The sequence below is a fragment of the Phalacrocorax aristotelis genome, chromosome 2 (assembly GCF_949628215.1).
Source record: "Phalacrocorax aristotelis chromosome 2, bGulAri2.1, whole genome shotgun sequence".
Taxonomy (NCBI): domain Eukaryota; kingdom Metazoa; phylum Chordata; class Aves; order Suliformes; family Phalacrocoracidae; genus Phalacrocorax; species Phalacrocorax aristotelis.
In genome coordinates, this window is record NC_134277.1 from 43,789,922 (window position 1) to 43,806,927 (window position 17,006).

A 17,006-nucleotide genomic window follows, 5' to 3' on the forward strand; every position below is an offset into this window, starting at 1 on the left:
CTTCTTTTCATATCTCCTGAAGTGCAGTAATTCAGAATTGCCAGTTCTTCCTAAAAGCACAACAAAATTCATATATGCTAAAATTGTGTATATTATTTAGTTCGGGGAAGTCAATGCTAAAAGCTTTCTTGGTTTTAGCAAGGAATGTTGCTGGCCTTTCTTCTTTAATTAACATAATTCCATAAGTTCATGAACTAGTTGCCAAATTTCTTGACATGAAATACCAATAATCAGGCAGTAATTCCACAAGTTACAATGACTGTAAGAAATAGTCTTTAAAAACATTATTCTGTGACTTTTAACAAGAATTCCCTTATGGAATAAAACTAGTGATTTTATCCAATGTCAACATTTGATTATTCAGGGATATGACAGGGGACTGGGAAATGATTCAAACAGAGCAAAACATGTAAATCAGGCTACAGAACACACACACAGAGCGCATTCTCCCGAGACAGTACTTGTAATCAGATCACTGTAGAAAGCAGGCACAAGTATGAATAATAGAAGGCAGAATAGTACATAATCTTACATACTTCACTGCAGCCAAGCAAATTTAAGGAAAGGCCTACATAAATCACAGTTTAGATTAATTCACAAATAATCAAAGGTTAGTTGTAGTTTAGTACAGTGTTTCAACATAGTTAGCATCAAACTTCGTGGAATCTTTTTCAATTAGCTAAATAGTAAGTACAGCTATGCCTGTTTCTCTGGTTTTTGCACAGGTTACATTAAAGATTACAAGCATACAAGAGGAAATGACACACACCTTAGAGGATACCAGTTATGCACTGGATTAGAACTCCCAGAGATGTAGATCCCGTTCTCAAGTTTGCTGATGATTTGCTGAATGATATTGGGCAACTCATTTTCAGTTTCCCTAAATATGCTTTATCTATATTGCCTATAGAGCATTTAGCCATAAAGAAATTATTCATGGCAGAACTGGTTCCTGCTACTTTTCATACAACGGGAAACACAATGGGCCCTGATCTCAGTGGAGGACATCTATGTACTAATGCCATAAATTACTTAACAGCTTAGATAATGAATCTTCTGTGGCAGTTAATTGTCATACATGTAAAATGCATCAGATCTTTCCTACAACAGCCAGATGTCAGCTCAAGTTGCAGCCAAGGAGGAAAAAAAAAAAGCAAAGATCCTGGTGAATATCAGGAAAGAAACAGAGAAGACCACTGGTTCCCTGCTTTGATTTGCCTTGGTGGTTGCAGCTGTACATGCCACCAATCCACCTCTCATCTTGTTACTGGAGAGAAGTCTGCTCTCCTCTGCTGGCCAACAACTAGTATTCCACTTTTCACAGTCACAAAAATGAGCACAAAATTCGCTGTGAAGTTAACAGCACTAAAAATACATTAAGAGAAACACAGTAAAAGTAATTAACTACACTCTATTTCTCAACAAAAATAATGTCACCAAGTATGAATGAACACAACACTATCACAGAAATACAGCAAAATATAGATAATAATAATTCAAAACATGCTTGAAATAAGGTCCAAATTATTTCTAAGGCATTCGATGCATTCTGACAATTTAAAATAGGACATTTCTGCAAAAATACATTAAAATAGGTTACTTTAAGTGTAAATTGGTTTTACACTATTTTAATGGAAAATTATTATGAGAATTCATATGCAATTTGAGTAGGACCAACATATCAAGGTTTAATTTAAATGAAGTATTTTGGATAAAAGTCTAATCAGTTCAAACTGGCAGACATATATAGTATAGATTTACTTTATAATCCATCAGATTTAACCATACTGTGTTCCCTTTCTCCATTCTAGCAAAGCAAAACTAACAATAGGAATTGATTTTCAGTGGTTACTTTGCAGGAAATGCATCACCTATGGTGATTCATGGTGGGCACTGTAATTACCCGCCGGTGGTACCTTAAGAAACATGCGTCTCGACCCTTAACAGACCTTTGCTATCACTACTGTACCACTGCATAGATGCAAAGATAGCGCCTGATGACTTTCTACATTATATATATGTGAAAAGATGATAGATTTAAAAAAAAAAAAACACTGCCCATTGGGCCCTTTTTCACTGCTTCACAAATCAGGATGTTAAAGTCACATATCATAGGTGAAATAATACACTTAAATTGTTAGGAAATGAATGCCAGTTAGCTATTTATAGTTACAAACCACTTGGGAAAAAAAAAAACAACAAAACAAACAAACCTTTGCCAGCCTAAGAATAGTACACAACATACATCTCTATCAAATTACTTATGGGTAATCATTCGATGACCATAATGTTAATAATTTTCAAGAGAGTTAGTAGAGATAAATCACCAAGTGCATCCTGGTTGTTTTCAACAATGATGATTGCCACAGTATCAACTGTGGAGAAAAGCCTTTGTACTTAATAAGTATTCCTTACTAAACTGTAGAAAAAAAATAGCTTCTCTGCTACTGCAGTGAGACATTTTTATCTCCATTTACTACAGAGTGAATAAATTGAAATATTGAATATTGACATTCTGGAAGTGCTTTTAAGTACTACAGTTTTGATTAGCAGCAAAGCACATATTTAATTTACTTTGTTACACAGTAAATGAATATGCACATAAAATGTATATAAATGTACATGACATTTTCTACACACAGATCTATACAGTGTGTGCCTAAAGACAAACATATAATAGACATTTTGAAATAGCAGTAAAACCAGCTGTTTTAAAAATAACAATCTTTTCAGAAGCTATGCCAGTTGCAAATAATGACTATTAACATGTCATACTAGCATTAGAAGTTGTTACCATCCAAACATAAGCAGAGAAACTCTTTCTAAATATTAAAATCATACCGATGGTGCTTAATCTGTTTCTAATTCTGGTATAGTGAACCTACATATATTTTCTGTCTGGTCATATTACAAAGCTCTTTTTCTTCCCATAGAAGACATACATGGATATAAATAAGGTTACAGACTTTGAACTATGCATCAAATTGTTTTAAAAAATTATAAAAATAGAAGATATGTACTGTTGGGAATTGTATTTTCCTCCTGACGTATAAACCTGGAAGCATCTTTCCCCATGCTCCTGGTAAAGTGCTTAAGCTGTAAACAAAGCTGAAGTTAACAGTATCATCCTGAAATTTCACGTGATCTCTTGAAGCTGTCCACATTGCAATTCCATCTAGATGCTATTTAATGAGCAAATCTTGCCCTTTTGGTAATCAGACAGCCTCCGCTGAAGTACAGGCAGGTTGACTTTGTTAAGGAAATATTCTGAACCCTTCATTCAGAATAAGTTCTTTTCTTCCGCTGGACAGTTCTTTGTTCCCCTTGGATAGTACAGATACCTGGGGGCGGGGGGGGGGAGAGAAAATCAGTAGTTAGTACACGTTGGAAGTGAGAATTTCCCACTATTCAAAATAACTAGGTATGTGATCAATCTTTGCGCTGTCAGCAGAAAGCTGATGTACAGGCGTGATGTTGAAGACAAGAAACCTTGGGAGTCTATCAGAAGAAATGTTTTAGTTCAGAGTTTACAACACAGTTTGATGCAGACATCTCTGGGTGAAATTCTATCATTTATGCTATACACAGGGAATTATTTCATCTAATGATCCTCTGACTCAAAATTTATGGACTAGTCTGCACTGCACACAAATAGAATTAGAGCAGCATGGTGCAAAGGTTTCCCACAGCTAATCAATGAGGCCTGAATGCAACATAATGTATTTGTGGGCCAGCTTTAACTTATGCTGCTGATGCAACATCTCCAGAGACTTCAGCACTGTGGAGAACTAGCTGAAAGAAAGTCTTTACCATCACTTCTTTCTCCTTTTCTAATTCGTCTTTAGCCTGCTACATAGAAAATTAACACAGAAAGTGATGGAGCTGCTTCTGTTGGCTTCATATAGGTGAAAATTGCCTCATAATCAAGTTGTATTATGTTGTTATAATTACTCTGTGAAAATATGATGTAAAGACTTCTCATAATCAGTGCTGTGAGAGTAAAACAGGTGTTTCTTGTTTGTCTCAAAACTCCACCCCTCTCCATTCCAAGAGTAAAACCTCTTCCAAAATTTTCCATGACTGCTTGTATACAATGTGTATAATTCAGATATCCAAAGCCCTTCCAAACATTCCTGTATACATATGGTCCCTCAGAAAGCAGAATATTATGTTGATTACTGAAGTACAGAAAGATATGGAAGTATTCCAGTAATAAGGAAAGGAAAAATATGAAAAATAATTTAGTTTTGCACACACACTTCAACCCATGTCGATAAAAAACCATAAGCTGAAAGGTTGTTATTAAAGTTGTAAAGCCAAGTATACAAAAAAAAAAAAAAAACCACTGAAGGCTGACAGCAAACTTTCATTCAACCCTCTATGTAGATAACAATCTTTAATGGGGTACTGTACCTGTGCAAAAATAGAATCATAGAGTGGTTTGGGTTAAAGACCATGTAGTCCCACCCCCCTGCCATGGGCAGGGACATCTTTCACTAGATCAGGTTGCTCAAAACTCCAACTTGTCCTTGAACACTTCCAGTGACGGGTCATACACAGCTGCACTGGGAAACCTGTTCCAGTTTCTCACCACCCTCATTGTAAAAAAACTTATGCCCAATCCAAATCTACCCTCTTTAAAACCATCACCTCTTCTACTGTCACTACAGGCCCTGGTAAAAAGCCTCTCTCCATCTCTCTTACAAGCCCTCTTTAAGTATGGAAAAGCTGCAATAAGGTCTCCCTGGAGCCTTCTCTTCTGAGAATCCCAACCCTCTCAGCCTTTCTTCATAACAGATGTTCCATCCCTCTGATTACTTTTTGTGGCCCTCCTCTGGACCCACTCTAAGAGGCCCATGTCTTTCTTGCAATTTCCGGGGCCACAAGGTGGATGCAGTACTCCATGTGAGGTCTCACAAGAGCAGAGTAGAAGGGGAGAATAACCTCCCTTGACATACTGGCCACACTTCTTTTTATGCAGCCCAGGGTACAGTTGGCTTTCTGGGTTGTAAGCGCTGGCTTGGACATTGGACGCTACCAGCTCATGTCCAGTTTTTATCCACCAGTATCACCATGTCCTTCTCCACAGGGCTGCTCTCAATCCATTCACCCCCCCATCTGTATTGATACTGGGGATTGCCCTAACCCAGGTGCAGGACCTTGCACTTGGTCTTGTTGAACTTCATGATGTTTACATGGGCCCAGTCCTCAAGCCTGTCAAGGTCCCTCTGGATGGCATCCCATCCCTCAAGCAAATCAACTGCACCACTCACCTTGGTGTCATCCATAGACTGGCTGTGTCATTGATGAAGATATTAAATAGTGTTGGCCCCAGGACAGACCTGTAAGGGACACCACCCTCTACTGGTTTCCACTTGGACATTGAGCCACTGACTGTAAGTCTTTGGATGCAGCCACCCACCCGATTTCTTATCCATCTAACAGTCCTTCCATCAAACCCATGTCTCTTCAGTTTAGACGTAAGAATGTTGTTAGGACTGTATCAAAGGCTTTACAGAAGTCCAGGTAGATGACATCCACAGTACTTCCTTTGTCCACTGATGCAGTCACTCAATCATAGAAGGCCACTAGATTAGTCAGGCATGATTTGCCCTTGGTAAAGCCATGTTGGCTGTATTCACACAACTAAAATATTTACACTGATTCACATTAAGAGTACTTTCTATGTCTTCCTTGAATCAGAACCTTTGCAATATAGTTAAGAATATTTCATGTAAAGCTTAGTACGTTATTTCCTGACTTTTACATTGTAAACTAACCTCTCTCCAAAAATTTCATTATATGATATCACCAACTCAGTTCATTGAAACAATTAACTACACTGCCCAGACTCTGCTCTTTAATAAATAGCTTGTAGCAGATAGGGGTAGCTACTCTTCTGTGAGCACCAGGTGATAAAGATATATGCACTTTTCTCATGATATAAAAAAGAACAGTGTGCACTCAAATGATCCAGCTGTCAGAGGGTCCCCTTCTGTCTGAGCTTTTGAGCTTGATTCCTGTTCTGTGTGCGTACCTTTCTACTACCTGCCCTTACTGCAAACCATTCTTTTCACCTGATCAGTCCCAGCTACAGGTGGTTCTTCCTTCTCCCCATACCAGTCTCCCTTCCAGGATTCCTACATTGTGTGTCCTGCAGTTATTGGCTCTGTATTAGATGTACGTATCTCCTGCTCACTTCCTAGTCTCTATCTCATCAGTTGCTACTTACCATTTCTTTGCCCAGGCATTACTTTTAAGATGATCAGACTCACTTTCTGATGTCTAGACTTGATCTGACAATATTTCAGTGTTCTATTAAGGCTACTGTTAAGCAAATACCTACTGTGATTTTTCAAAATTATAACTTGGTTACATTGGCATGAATTTCTAAGAGAAGGGTAAAAGTCATATCTGTGGCAAAAGAGGTGCTTCCTTGGCCAAATTTGAAATATGTGCTCTAAAACACAAGTTAATAAAGAAAACATCACTAGAATTTTTTTAATATGGGCAAGCAATGTAGGGCAAAGCTTCATATTTTCAGTGTCTTCATCCAGTGCTGTAAAGGCTAAAATCTTTCAACTCCTTCCGTGGCACAGATTTCTAGAACTACAGGACTCCAAGGAAACATGGAAAACTCTGGAGATCAAGGAGATCAAGGTTTTTTACAGATACAAAATCCCAGTAAAACAAACAGCTATTCCTTCTTTTTACATGATTTTCAGATGATTGGTCTTCAGTAAAAGGTTTCAAATTAACTTTCAAAACTGGGGCTGACACTTCGATGAGACTAATAGTTATCTTTAGGGAGTACCAGAAACATGAAGGTCTGACTTTCCCTTATCGGTAAACGGAAGGTCTGGTAGCAAAAAGGCAGTCTTCGAGGACAAGGGACACAACTACAGTATTTAGAGGAATGCTGTGCCTGTTAGCACTACACTGACATCCTACAATAGCTTTTGTTGTATCTTACACTGCTATATCAAACCAGCTACCTATGTAACAATGCAATTCCTCTCGTAGCCACAGTCATGAAGGATATCTTGAGACATTTAAAATGAATTTATCTTTGTATGGCCTTGATTTCTAAACACTGGGGCCAATCTTGTCTTCCATTTCTTCAAAAAGTTTCAGATTGTCTTTCACTTAGCCTAAGAATTCCCAAAACTCCTTTCAGCAGCATCTTGCTGTGACATGGAAAGGTATTACACTCTTCTCAGCTAAACTGCCTTAGCTGGAGCAAACCATTAACACCTCAAACAGAAAAACAAAAGGAAAATTCCTCTTTACTTCAACTGAAAGTGTTTAGTTCAGAGCAGCTGTATAAGATACACGTCTGCTACTGTAAGAATTATTCCAGTCTACAATGAGCTTTCTGAACCACCTTAAGCAGGAAGGTGCCTTCTTATTTGATTTTATTTGACAGACTTTATCTATGCTCTATACAAGAACTCTGCCAAGCAGACATCTCAGACACACAGAAATAAGTCTCAAAGTAAATCTTTTCCTCAAACTGGTAGAAAGACCTGCTTCAAACTCATCTTATCTCAGCCAAACAAGTCTGTGACGACAGATGCTTCTACTCAAAGATGGGAAGCTCATATAAGAACGTCTGAGAGCTCAGGGCATGTGATCTCTGCAAGGGATCAGAGCCATCTGCCTAGTGTTGAAAACAGTCATTCCCACAGTCCAAATGCTGACAGACAGCTTTATAAACATGCACTTTTTCTACAGACAGTGTGGACTTCAGGCATTTCCACTGTCAAGAGACTACTTAATTTTGTGTATTCACCATTGAACTGTATCAATGACTCTGTATCTACCAGTCAGCCAAAATTCAGGCCAGATGCTCCTTCATTTTTTCCAACAAGAGGCGGAATGCACCTTTCCACAGATCACATTGCTAAAGAGAAACTTCAGTTGAGTGAAGGGAGAGGTTCTGGGTCAACGACAGACCTACCACATGATCAGATTATTTTGGTACTTGTACCAGATGGATCCCTGGATCACTTCTCTGTTCTGCACACCGCAACCTCATGAATTACAGCCAGATTCTACATCTAAGTCTTTTATACCTAGCGGCCCCAATACTAGCCAAATCTAGCTGATTAACTGCTAGAGCAATAAACAGTTTCTGCTACAGTTCCTGTCATTCTGGTTCACAGGAGAAAAAGCCTAAAATAAAAAACTTACTGACTTACAACCAAAGTGGGAAAACTGTTTTGTTATGGTATTGTAATATCAGAAAAATGCAAATCCTTTTTCTGTGTCATTAGATTACTGGCCAACCCTGAAGCAACTAGAACATTCCTGCAATTCTCTAAAAATCCAGTTAGCAGGAAGTTTTTCACACCTGGCCATCTGATTTTGACATGCACAGCTGCTAATACCCTAGTATCTAAGGCATACATTTTCCCTAGTTTTTAAGTCGTTATTTCTCTAGAGCTCCACTGTGCTATTAAGAGGAAATCTTGGCACATGTATCTTCTGAGTACAACCAATATTGATGCAGCTGTAACAACTTAGTAGAAATTACCTCTCTAGCAAGTATGAAAAGGTGCAGTGTGGCTATTACCATGTGCAGTGGTGAACTCTATCCATCAAATGTTTTATAATCCATCTCTTGGCCACACATTTCATTGTCATCGGAACACTCTATGTTCATCCGTGTAACAAGGATTAGTGTCACTGCCTTACCCTAGGAGCTGGATGAAATTGAAGCTAGGATTAATTGCTACCCCATGTTTTCATGTTGCTTCTCCTTTTTCTAATTTCTGTAGAATCTGTGACTTGGGAAAGGTAGGCCAATGTTGCCTCTTAGTGGATAGCTAACTGAAAAGATGTGGTGAATGCTGGCCTGCTGGAATAGGGCAGCATACTTAACAGTGCCACACAGCTGATAACTATCAGAACTGCGGGTGGCTACTTCAAAGACTCTTGCAGCCATGAATGTTTAGAAGAAAAAAAAAAAAAAAAAGTACTGCTGAGCTTTGGCTCAGCACCTTACCTCCTTGGGGAGAAATACAAACAGATTGCTGGTATGACTGTAATTAACACTGCTGGCCAAAACAGTCGTCTTTGGTATGTATGAGACATAAGAAGTAAGAATCAACATGGACAACCATTTGGAAGAAGAAAACAGTTAGAAAATGCCAGGCAACATTAGCAGGAAGTGGTGCCAGAATGGAATAAAAAGTAGCAGTCTGTCTTAAATCACCTAGATGTCACAAAGTCAGAAAAGCCGCTTCAGATTCTAGGAGCACTGGAGCTGTGTACTTCCATCTACTGTCTAGTTTGGTATGTTCTAGAACATGAAAAAACATTAACTAAGCTAAAACAAAATTTGAATCCATTAGTCATGTAGCTCAGTTAAAGAGGTGCATTAATGTTGAAGAATAAATAGATAACATGGTAAGAATTTGCAGCTAGAAAAAGCTCCATTAATGCATTTCTATTTTCAAACGATGTACCCATGTACCGTAGACCCAATACAAATGAGGGCTGCCTCAAACAGGCAAAATTCAGAATTTTCTGTCATTCCTGAGCTATATTATCCTTCTGTGAATAATACCTTGAGCTATTCTTTGAGTAGTTAAAAATGTATAACTATCATTAGAGCCAGACATGACAGTTCTTCTCTTCATGAAACAGATCTTCTTAACTACACAAATGGTTGCTTCTCTAATTCTAAAACTTCAAAAACAATGGAAAAGACTGAATCGAACAAAGTTAGGAAAATTATAAGTGACAACATATCAATATATGTACTTGATTATTAAGACTGTTTCCTTCTATTCTTACTTGCACTGCAATCGTTTTTTTCCCCTATAAAACTAATGTTGAAACAACATTTCTCTTAAAAAAACCTCTGGTCATATAAGCTTGTTCTGGTTTTGCCTGGGACAGAGTTAAATGTCTTCATAGCAGTTTGTATGGGGCTATGTTTCGGATCTGTGCTGAAAACAGTTTTGATAACACACCAGCGTTTTAGTTACTGCTGAACAATGCTTACACAGCATCAAGGCCTTTTTTTTGCTTCCTACACTGCCCTGCCAGTGAGCAGTGAGTAGGCTGGGGATGCACAAGAAGTTGGGAAGGGGCACAGCTGGGACAGCTGACCCCAACTGACCAAAGAGATACTCCGTACTATACGATGTTGTGCTCAGCAATAAAAGCTGGGAGAAGAAGGAAGGGGTGGGATGTTCAGCATTATGGCATTTGTCTTTCCAAGTAAATGCTAGGTGTGATGAAGCCCTGCTTTCCTGGCAATGGCTAAGCATCTGCCTGCTGATGGGAATTAGCAAATTAATTCCTTACTCCGCTTTGCTTGTACATGCAGCTTTTGCTTTACCTATCAAACTGTTTCTCAAGCCATGAGCTCCCTCACTTTTACCAGTGAGTGAGGGGCTGTGTGGTGATGAGCTGACTGCCGAGGTTAAACAATGACAGAGCTACGGCACTCAGCTGAACATGATTCCTGTCTCTGACCATTGCTATTTTTGCTTATTTATAGCAAAAAAAATTTTCATATAACTGAGTTTCTGCTTGGATTAAGTCTTTTAATGCAATTTATTAAAAATAGATTTCTGCATCAATTTGGGTATTACCTGTCTACTTCAATATAAAAAAGCATAATGAAAGTTTGAAACCAGCATTCATTGTCCTATTCATAAATAGGCTCACAAACAACAAGGAAACTTGCCTCTTGTGCAGTATAATATTAAATCAGAAGGAGAAAAAGAAAGAGTGGCACAATGGATGTGAATAGACTAATTATGAAACATTACGGGGGGTTTAATGCATGTTTACCAAATTTCTGTATAAATAAGTAATACAATTGGAGTGCTGAGTAATTTCAGGAGATTAGTGATAAATGGGCACAAGCTGATTATTCAAGATAAAGCTGAGAGTCATTATCCTCAGCTGGTCATTAATCCCCATGAAATGACTGGTACTGAGATAGTAATTACTATTGTAATGAAAATGGGGGGGTGGGAGGGGGAAAGCATGACATTTTTCTTATGAAACTGTCTCAGTTTCTAAAGATTCATGTTTCTCTCATCACCCAATCAAGTTGCCTGAATAATATTTAACCCTTTATACAGTTTATTCGTCCTACTACAATTTTCACGTCATCACCTCACTTAAGGTTTGGTTTCCCGTCATATATTCCTGGACTTTGGGGGGCACAGTAAGGGGCAAAAGTGATGGGAAAGACAGACAATGCACACAAAGCCCAAAAAAACCAGAAAAGTAAAAAAAAAATATTCCAATTCTTTTCTCTATAAAGTCTCTTCCGTGATGAGGCAGGAGATTGCGTTATTATGCTATATGCTATCTAGCTGTTTATTCTGTGTTTAATACTGCTTTTAGCAACAGCACACATGTCCCATGTCATTGCATAGCAGTGGAAATCTTCATTCCAAAATGAAATTCACCTTGTAGCCTCACAACATATGGAACTGATACTGTCAAGTTAACTTGGTCAGAAATAATGAAGAAATTTGGCCTAAAATGATGAAATATATTTTAAAATTTCCAACTTCACAAATCAAGTTTGTGGTATTCTGATATGCCTTCTGAGGACTTTTGAGCCTCTGGAGTTCTTTCTTTCCCATTTCTATCAGAAGAACTAGAGACTTATTATGGGCAGAAGGAAGGCAATTTGGTTCCTGCTAGAAACACTATCATTCTGTTTCCATTGTGAAAGCCCCACACATGCTGCATCATTACAACTTCCGATCTTAGAAACTGAAAAACGCTATCTAAACGAAAAGCTTTTAAAATAAGCTAAGAAAGTTTAAAAATAGCTCTATTTTCCTATATGTTGCTAAAGCAAACAAGATACAAATATTCATTACTCTTCATACTTTTTTCTAAAGCTTTTCTATGAACATTTTTCTAAGAAGGCAAGCTACAGAATGTATTGAGTTTCTGCCAGAAAATTTGCGGTTGCTTCTGAAATGTTTCACTGTGCATAAAAGAGAGGAAGTAGAGTAAGGCTCAAAAGAGTTTGAGGCAAGAATGGCTGCTAGAATGTTGCTCTGAGGGCTGCAAACTGAATTCTGCATGGTAGAATAAAAGCAGATAACGGTGGACACTGATAAGTGAGTTGCAGTGCAGCTTGGGAGAGTGATTTGTCCTTCTAGCTTGCTTCTTGCTTAAACTGTTTGGAGAGTTTGAGGTGAAGCCTAATGATGCATGTCTGCTAGCTAAATGAATCATTCAATACTGAACAGCTATCACAACTGGACTGTTTGGCTATTTGGAGAGAGTGCGAGAAGAAAAAACATTAAAAAAAACCAGAAAAAAGCTTAAGTTCTGAAAGCTGTGAGTGACATTGAGCAGAGCATAGTTTAGAAAACATGGCATGTCCTCTGGAAATAGAAATAGATGTTTTTGAAAGGCCAAAGCATGGTCCGTCAATTTTCTAGAAGAGAAGGAAAAATAGTAAGTTACTTGGGAGTAGAACCTTGTCTGGAAAAGAAGTGATATAATAGCGACAGGGGAATCAAATGTAGTTATGCATCACAGCACATAAGAATATTCAAAATCATAGTGAAAAATCAAGAGCGCGTATTGTTGCCAGTGACAGATCAACAGACGGATTGCAGTATGGCTATTTTGTATCTGCCAGCTAAAGACAGGACATGCTACAGTGACACACATGCAGTGGAGTGGGTCAAAGTCTACAACAATACCTATTACATGCACACGTTAATAATTCTAAGCAAGAAGAAAAAAAATCAAATCCAGAACATGCTTCTAAACTTCTAAGGAGATTCATACCTATAAAGAGATTTCACTCCATTCCTTTCACCCACTCCAAAATCAGTTTTGTCTTTGCTACAAGTCCCATGAACAAAGCACAGATTAGCAGTGACTGTGGATAACATATTATCAGCACTGGTGAAGAAGTTGCACGACTCAGAGGAACACATGTGACTTCCAATTTTCTTGTGTTTCTGGGAAAATCAAATACAGAGCACATCCACCAATGTGAAGAAGGATGATGAACATACACTGGCCTTCTCCAGACCTCTTGTATGTGTGGAAATTTACTGCTTGCCCTTTATCCCATTTCCCCTTGCAGGATAAACATAGCATAGAGAAGAATACCTTATACTACACTGTCATCCCATGTGGATATGAAGAATATTGTTTTATGTCTCCTCTGAAATAAAATTTCCAAAAATGTGGAAAAATAACTCAAGGTTCTTCAGAACAACCACCCTCTAGGGAATTCTAGCACAGCAGAAAAATTAGTCCTGAATAAATCAGGGAAAACACAATGTTAATTATTTTACTGCTGTTAGTCTCACGTGCATTTCTGTGGCATGCATGTGTTGCATGTTGAAAGTACTAGCATATTTGCCTGCAATCTTTAAGCATCCTTTACATTTCAGCAATTACATTTAAAGCAATAGGTCACAAGGAAACAAAATGAAGCTGTGCCAGGGGAAGCTCAGATTGGACATTAAGAAAAAGTTCTTCACTGAGAAGGTGGTCGGTCACTGGAACAGGCTCCCCAGGGAAGTGGTCATGGCACCAAGTCTGTCAGAGTTCAAGGAGCATCTGGATAATGTTCTTAGTCATATGGTTTAGTTTTAGGTAGTCCTGCGAGGAACAGGGAGATGGACTCGATGATCCTTATGGGTCCCTTCAACTTGAAATATTCTATGATTCTATGATTTCCATTAATAAATATCTTATTTTTATAGTAGTTTGTGTAAAATACTCAAGTCCATGTTCAGCACACACCTGCTTCATTATGGTTAATTGCAGTAAGATGCTTTTTGCCAGTCTTTTTGGGAGATAAATGCCTATACAACTACAATGCATTTATACATTTATAAGACTTGCTAGATCTTGTTAAAAATGAGAGCCTTATGACAGCCTTTCCCCCCACCCCCCATAAGTTGTGCAATATTTTTTCTAAAGCTCCAAATCTTGGGAGCTCGTGATTAGGACAAAAATTTAAAATACCTGAAAACACTTATAAACAAATTTGTTAGATCTCATGGCTGCAAAAGTCTTCTGTAAATATGATTCAAATGAAAAAACCCTGAAGGTTTAAAGAGTGAATTATTATTTTATTTTGAGACTGCTGAATCATGATTTTTCAATATTTACAGCTGGCAGCTGCAAGACACTCATAAGCTGGAATTCCAATTTAATGAGTAGCCTATAAAAATATTCAGACTAACATTTGAAACTTTTCAGGCTGAAGTCAATCCATACAGAAAAGTTTGCAGAGATAATAGATAATGGAAAAATGTCACTGAAGCACCACGAACTATGAATCCTTAAAATCTCTTAATATCCGTTTTGGGTGGGGAGGGGGTATATATTTGTTTATGTGTTTTAGAAAACCTAACTGCAGTCTCCCTGGGTTTAAAATGTTGATTACTTTAAGGACAAGGAACAGAATTACTTGATGGAAGTAGTGAACTTTTTTTGCACTAAAGAATATCTGAGATGATAAATAACAGGCTAGCAGGTAAAAAGAATGAGAAATGCTAAGGTTATGTTGTGGACTATAAGGACATTTTTCATGTATTTTCTTTCTCATGTTCCTCAAGGGTTTCCTACAGGAAAGATACACCATCTCTAGGACAAATAATTTGCCTAGTTTCAAAGACCATTACATTCTTTTTCATCCCCTCACTTCTGTGCTTGCAGCCACTTATTCTCTTGTTGTGCCGTACTCAAATATTTTACTAAATATGTCAGCCTTATCCTCTCAACCCTGCAATGGTAGAGTATCATACTAAAATATACTTCTATTTAAATGAAACTTTTATTCAGCTGTGATTTTATATGGGAAAAATGTGAGGAAATTGCTGCCAAACTTGTGCCGTTCTATCATCTGAGTGAAGAAAACGGATGTGGCCAAAAAAACCTGCTTAGATTAGCTAATACATCCCATATATATTTCTTCCAGTCCGTGCATCCATGTACTATAATAAACCACGTATTGCACTAAGTTTAAAGTGAAATTGCAATCGCGCAAACAGTCAGATGATACATTTGGGTTTAGCACATCATAATTAACTTTCTCTTTTTAAATTGAACAGACTCACCTGTTAGAAGAGAAATTGTAATAACCACTTTCCTCTAGAACATCTTCAATTAGAGTCTAAAGATAAAAGAAATTAATTTCAGTAAATTATCTTTATGAAAAATAATAAATCAATGCATATAGCCATATTTACAGCTTACCTGCAACTGTTCATATGTCATTCCTTCTGCAATGTCAGAAGTGCCAATGATACCTTCAAGTAAAAGGCAAGTGATGTTATACTACTGAATTTGGAGTTTATGCTCCCTCATCAGTTTCTTAGCAACTCCAGTACAAATGTAATGACAAGAGAGATGCTAGTTATCAACAGCTAATTCCACTGTCCACAATGACCCCCTGCAAAGGTGGGAGGCATCTTATGGCATGATGTGAATGTTTGAGGCATGCAACGTTATTGCATCATGAAAGAGTTCTAACTGATGGGAAATATTTTAAATATGTAGTGTAACAGAACACAGTAATGCAACTTTCTTATTCTTCCCACTTACAATTTGTAGTGGAAAGGGCACGCAGCCAGCAACAATTTGTGAAGACAAAAGTATTCTTTTCAGGTTGAGAGATTCAAAAATTAAAGATATTGAGCATCTGATCAAACTACATTGTTGTCTCCAGGAAAAAGTAAAGCTCATATTTAAAGTGATTGTTAGGGACTCATTTCCTACTCAAGTATTACCCTTGACACCTAATATTATTTTCACTTTTTGCAATAAACTGTGGAACTGATATGCAAGTTTCAACACAGAGGCCAGTAAAACCAAAGTTTTTAACGTCACTATGTCCTCTAGTCCCTGGACTGGGACATAGATTTTCCTGAATTTGGAAGAATGGAAATGGCACAAATACAAAAATACAGGCTGCACATTTCCCTTATGTCCATCACATAAAGAGGCATGTGACGAAACAAGTCTCTGAACTACGAATTCTGCTTCCCCACCCCAGATGATGCCAGAGATGGTAGATTTGACAAAAGATGGAATTCATGATTTGTCACTCTGAGTATCCCTAGTCCAAAGTACATTTGACACTATTCATTTTCTAAAGTATTTGTATACACTTTACACGATATAGATGTGGTATAGCGTGGAGCTTTTCCCTCCTCAAGTTTGCAGGGCTTGATCTTCTAGGTAATTAAATCATCCCTATAACCGTTCCAAACACACCAGAATAACATAGGGTTTAAATAGAGTTCATTTCAGAATCATGCGCAAGGACAGGTAAATCCTAAGCAGGATATTTTCAGTTACAAACAGTTCAGTTTCTATTGATTTTCATGGATGAACCATGTGTTATTTGGATCTTTGATATTTCTTTGTAATTCCAAAATATACTCTCTTAAATTAGTAGAATGTTCAATCCGTGGTAGGCTGCATATCTTACCAGGAATTACACAAAACAAAAAGAAACAAACAAAAAAACCCTATAATGAAAATCAGTGTAGTCAGTATAACTTTATTGCCTTTAAAGACAGATCTTAGAGCAGCAACTCCTGCTTTGATACCATACACTTTATTAGAAATATATATGCCACTACGGAGGTTTTGTTGCTTTCTTTACCTTTTCTATCATCTGGAAGTGACATATTTCCACCTGAAGAGAGATGTACCACATGCCAATCTGCTGTGAAGAAGTTGGGCTCAATCAATTCAAGAGAACCTTGCAGCAGCTGGGGAAGAAAAAAAAAAAAAAAAAGAGAAAAAAGCAAAGAACACCTGAAATTGTCACCTTTCCTGTTTGCCAAAACTTCAGAATTCTGTGAGGCAGTTTACCCTTTCCTATGTTTCCCATTGCAATCAGAAGTCAAAGGAGATTTCAATATTTTTCAGATTAATGAAAAAATGGTGAACACAATTATGTATGTCCTACCTTCTTCTCTCCAGAAACACTGTCTGAACATTGCAAGCTGCCAATCTGCACTAAGTATAAA

The 17,006-nt window shown here is 37.7% G+C and overlaps 1 protein-coding gene across 1 annotated transcript in view; it reads right to left on the reverse strand.

Moving 5' to 3' along the window:
• Positions 1 to 15,079: 15,079 nt before the first annotated feature.
• NEK10 (NIMA related kinase 10) overlaps positions 15,080 to 17,006 on the reverse strand; it is a 96,556-nt gene continuing 94,629 nt past the window's right edge. Inside the window, exons 32-34 of the mRNA XM_075083273.1 lie at positions 16,637 to 16,745; positions 15,223 to 15,275; positions 15,080 to 15,139 (exon numbers count right to left, since the gene is read on the reverse strand). Coding sequence (XP_074939374.1) covers positions 15,080 to 15,139; positions 15,223 to 15,275; positions 16,637 to 16,745 — 222 coding nt within the window. The remainder of the gene's footprint in view (positions 15,140 to 15,222; positions 15,276 to 16,636; positions 16,746 to 17,006) is intronic.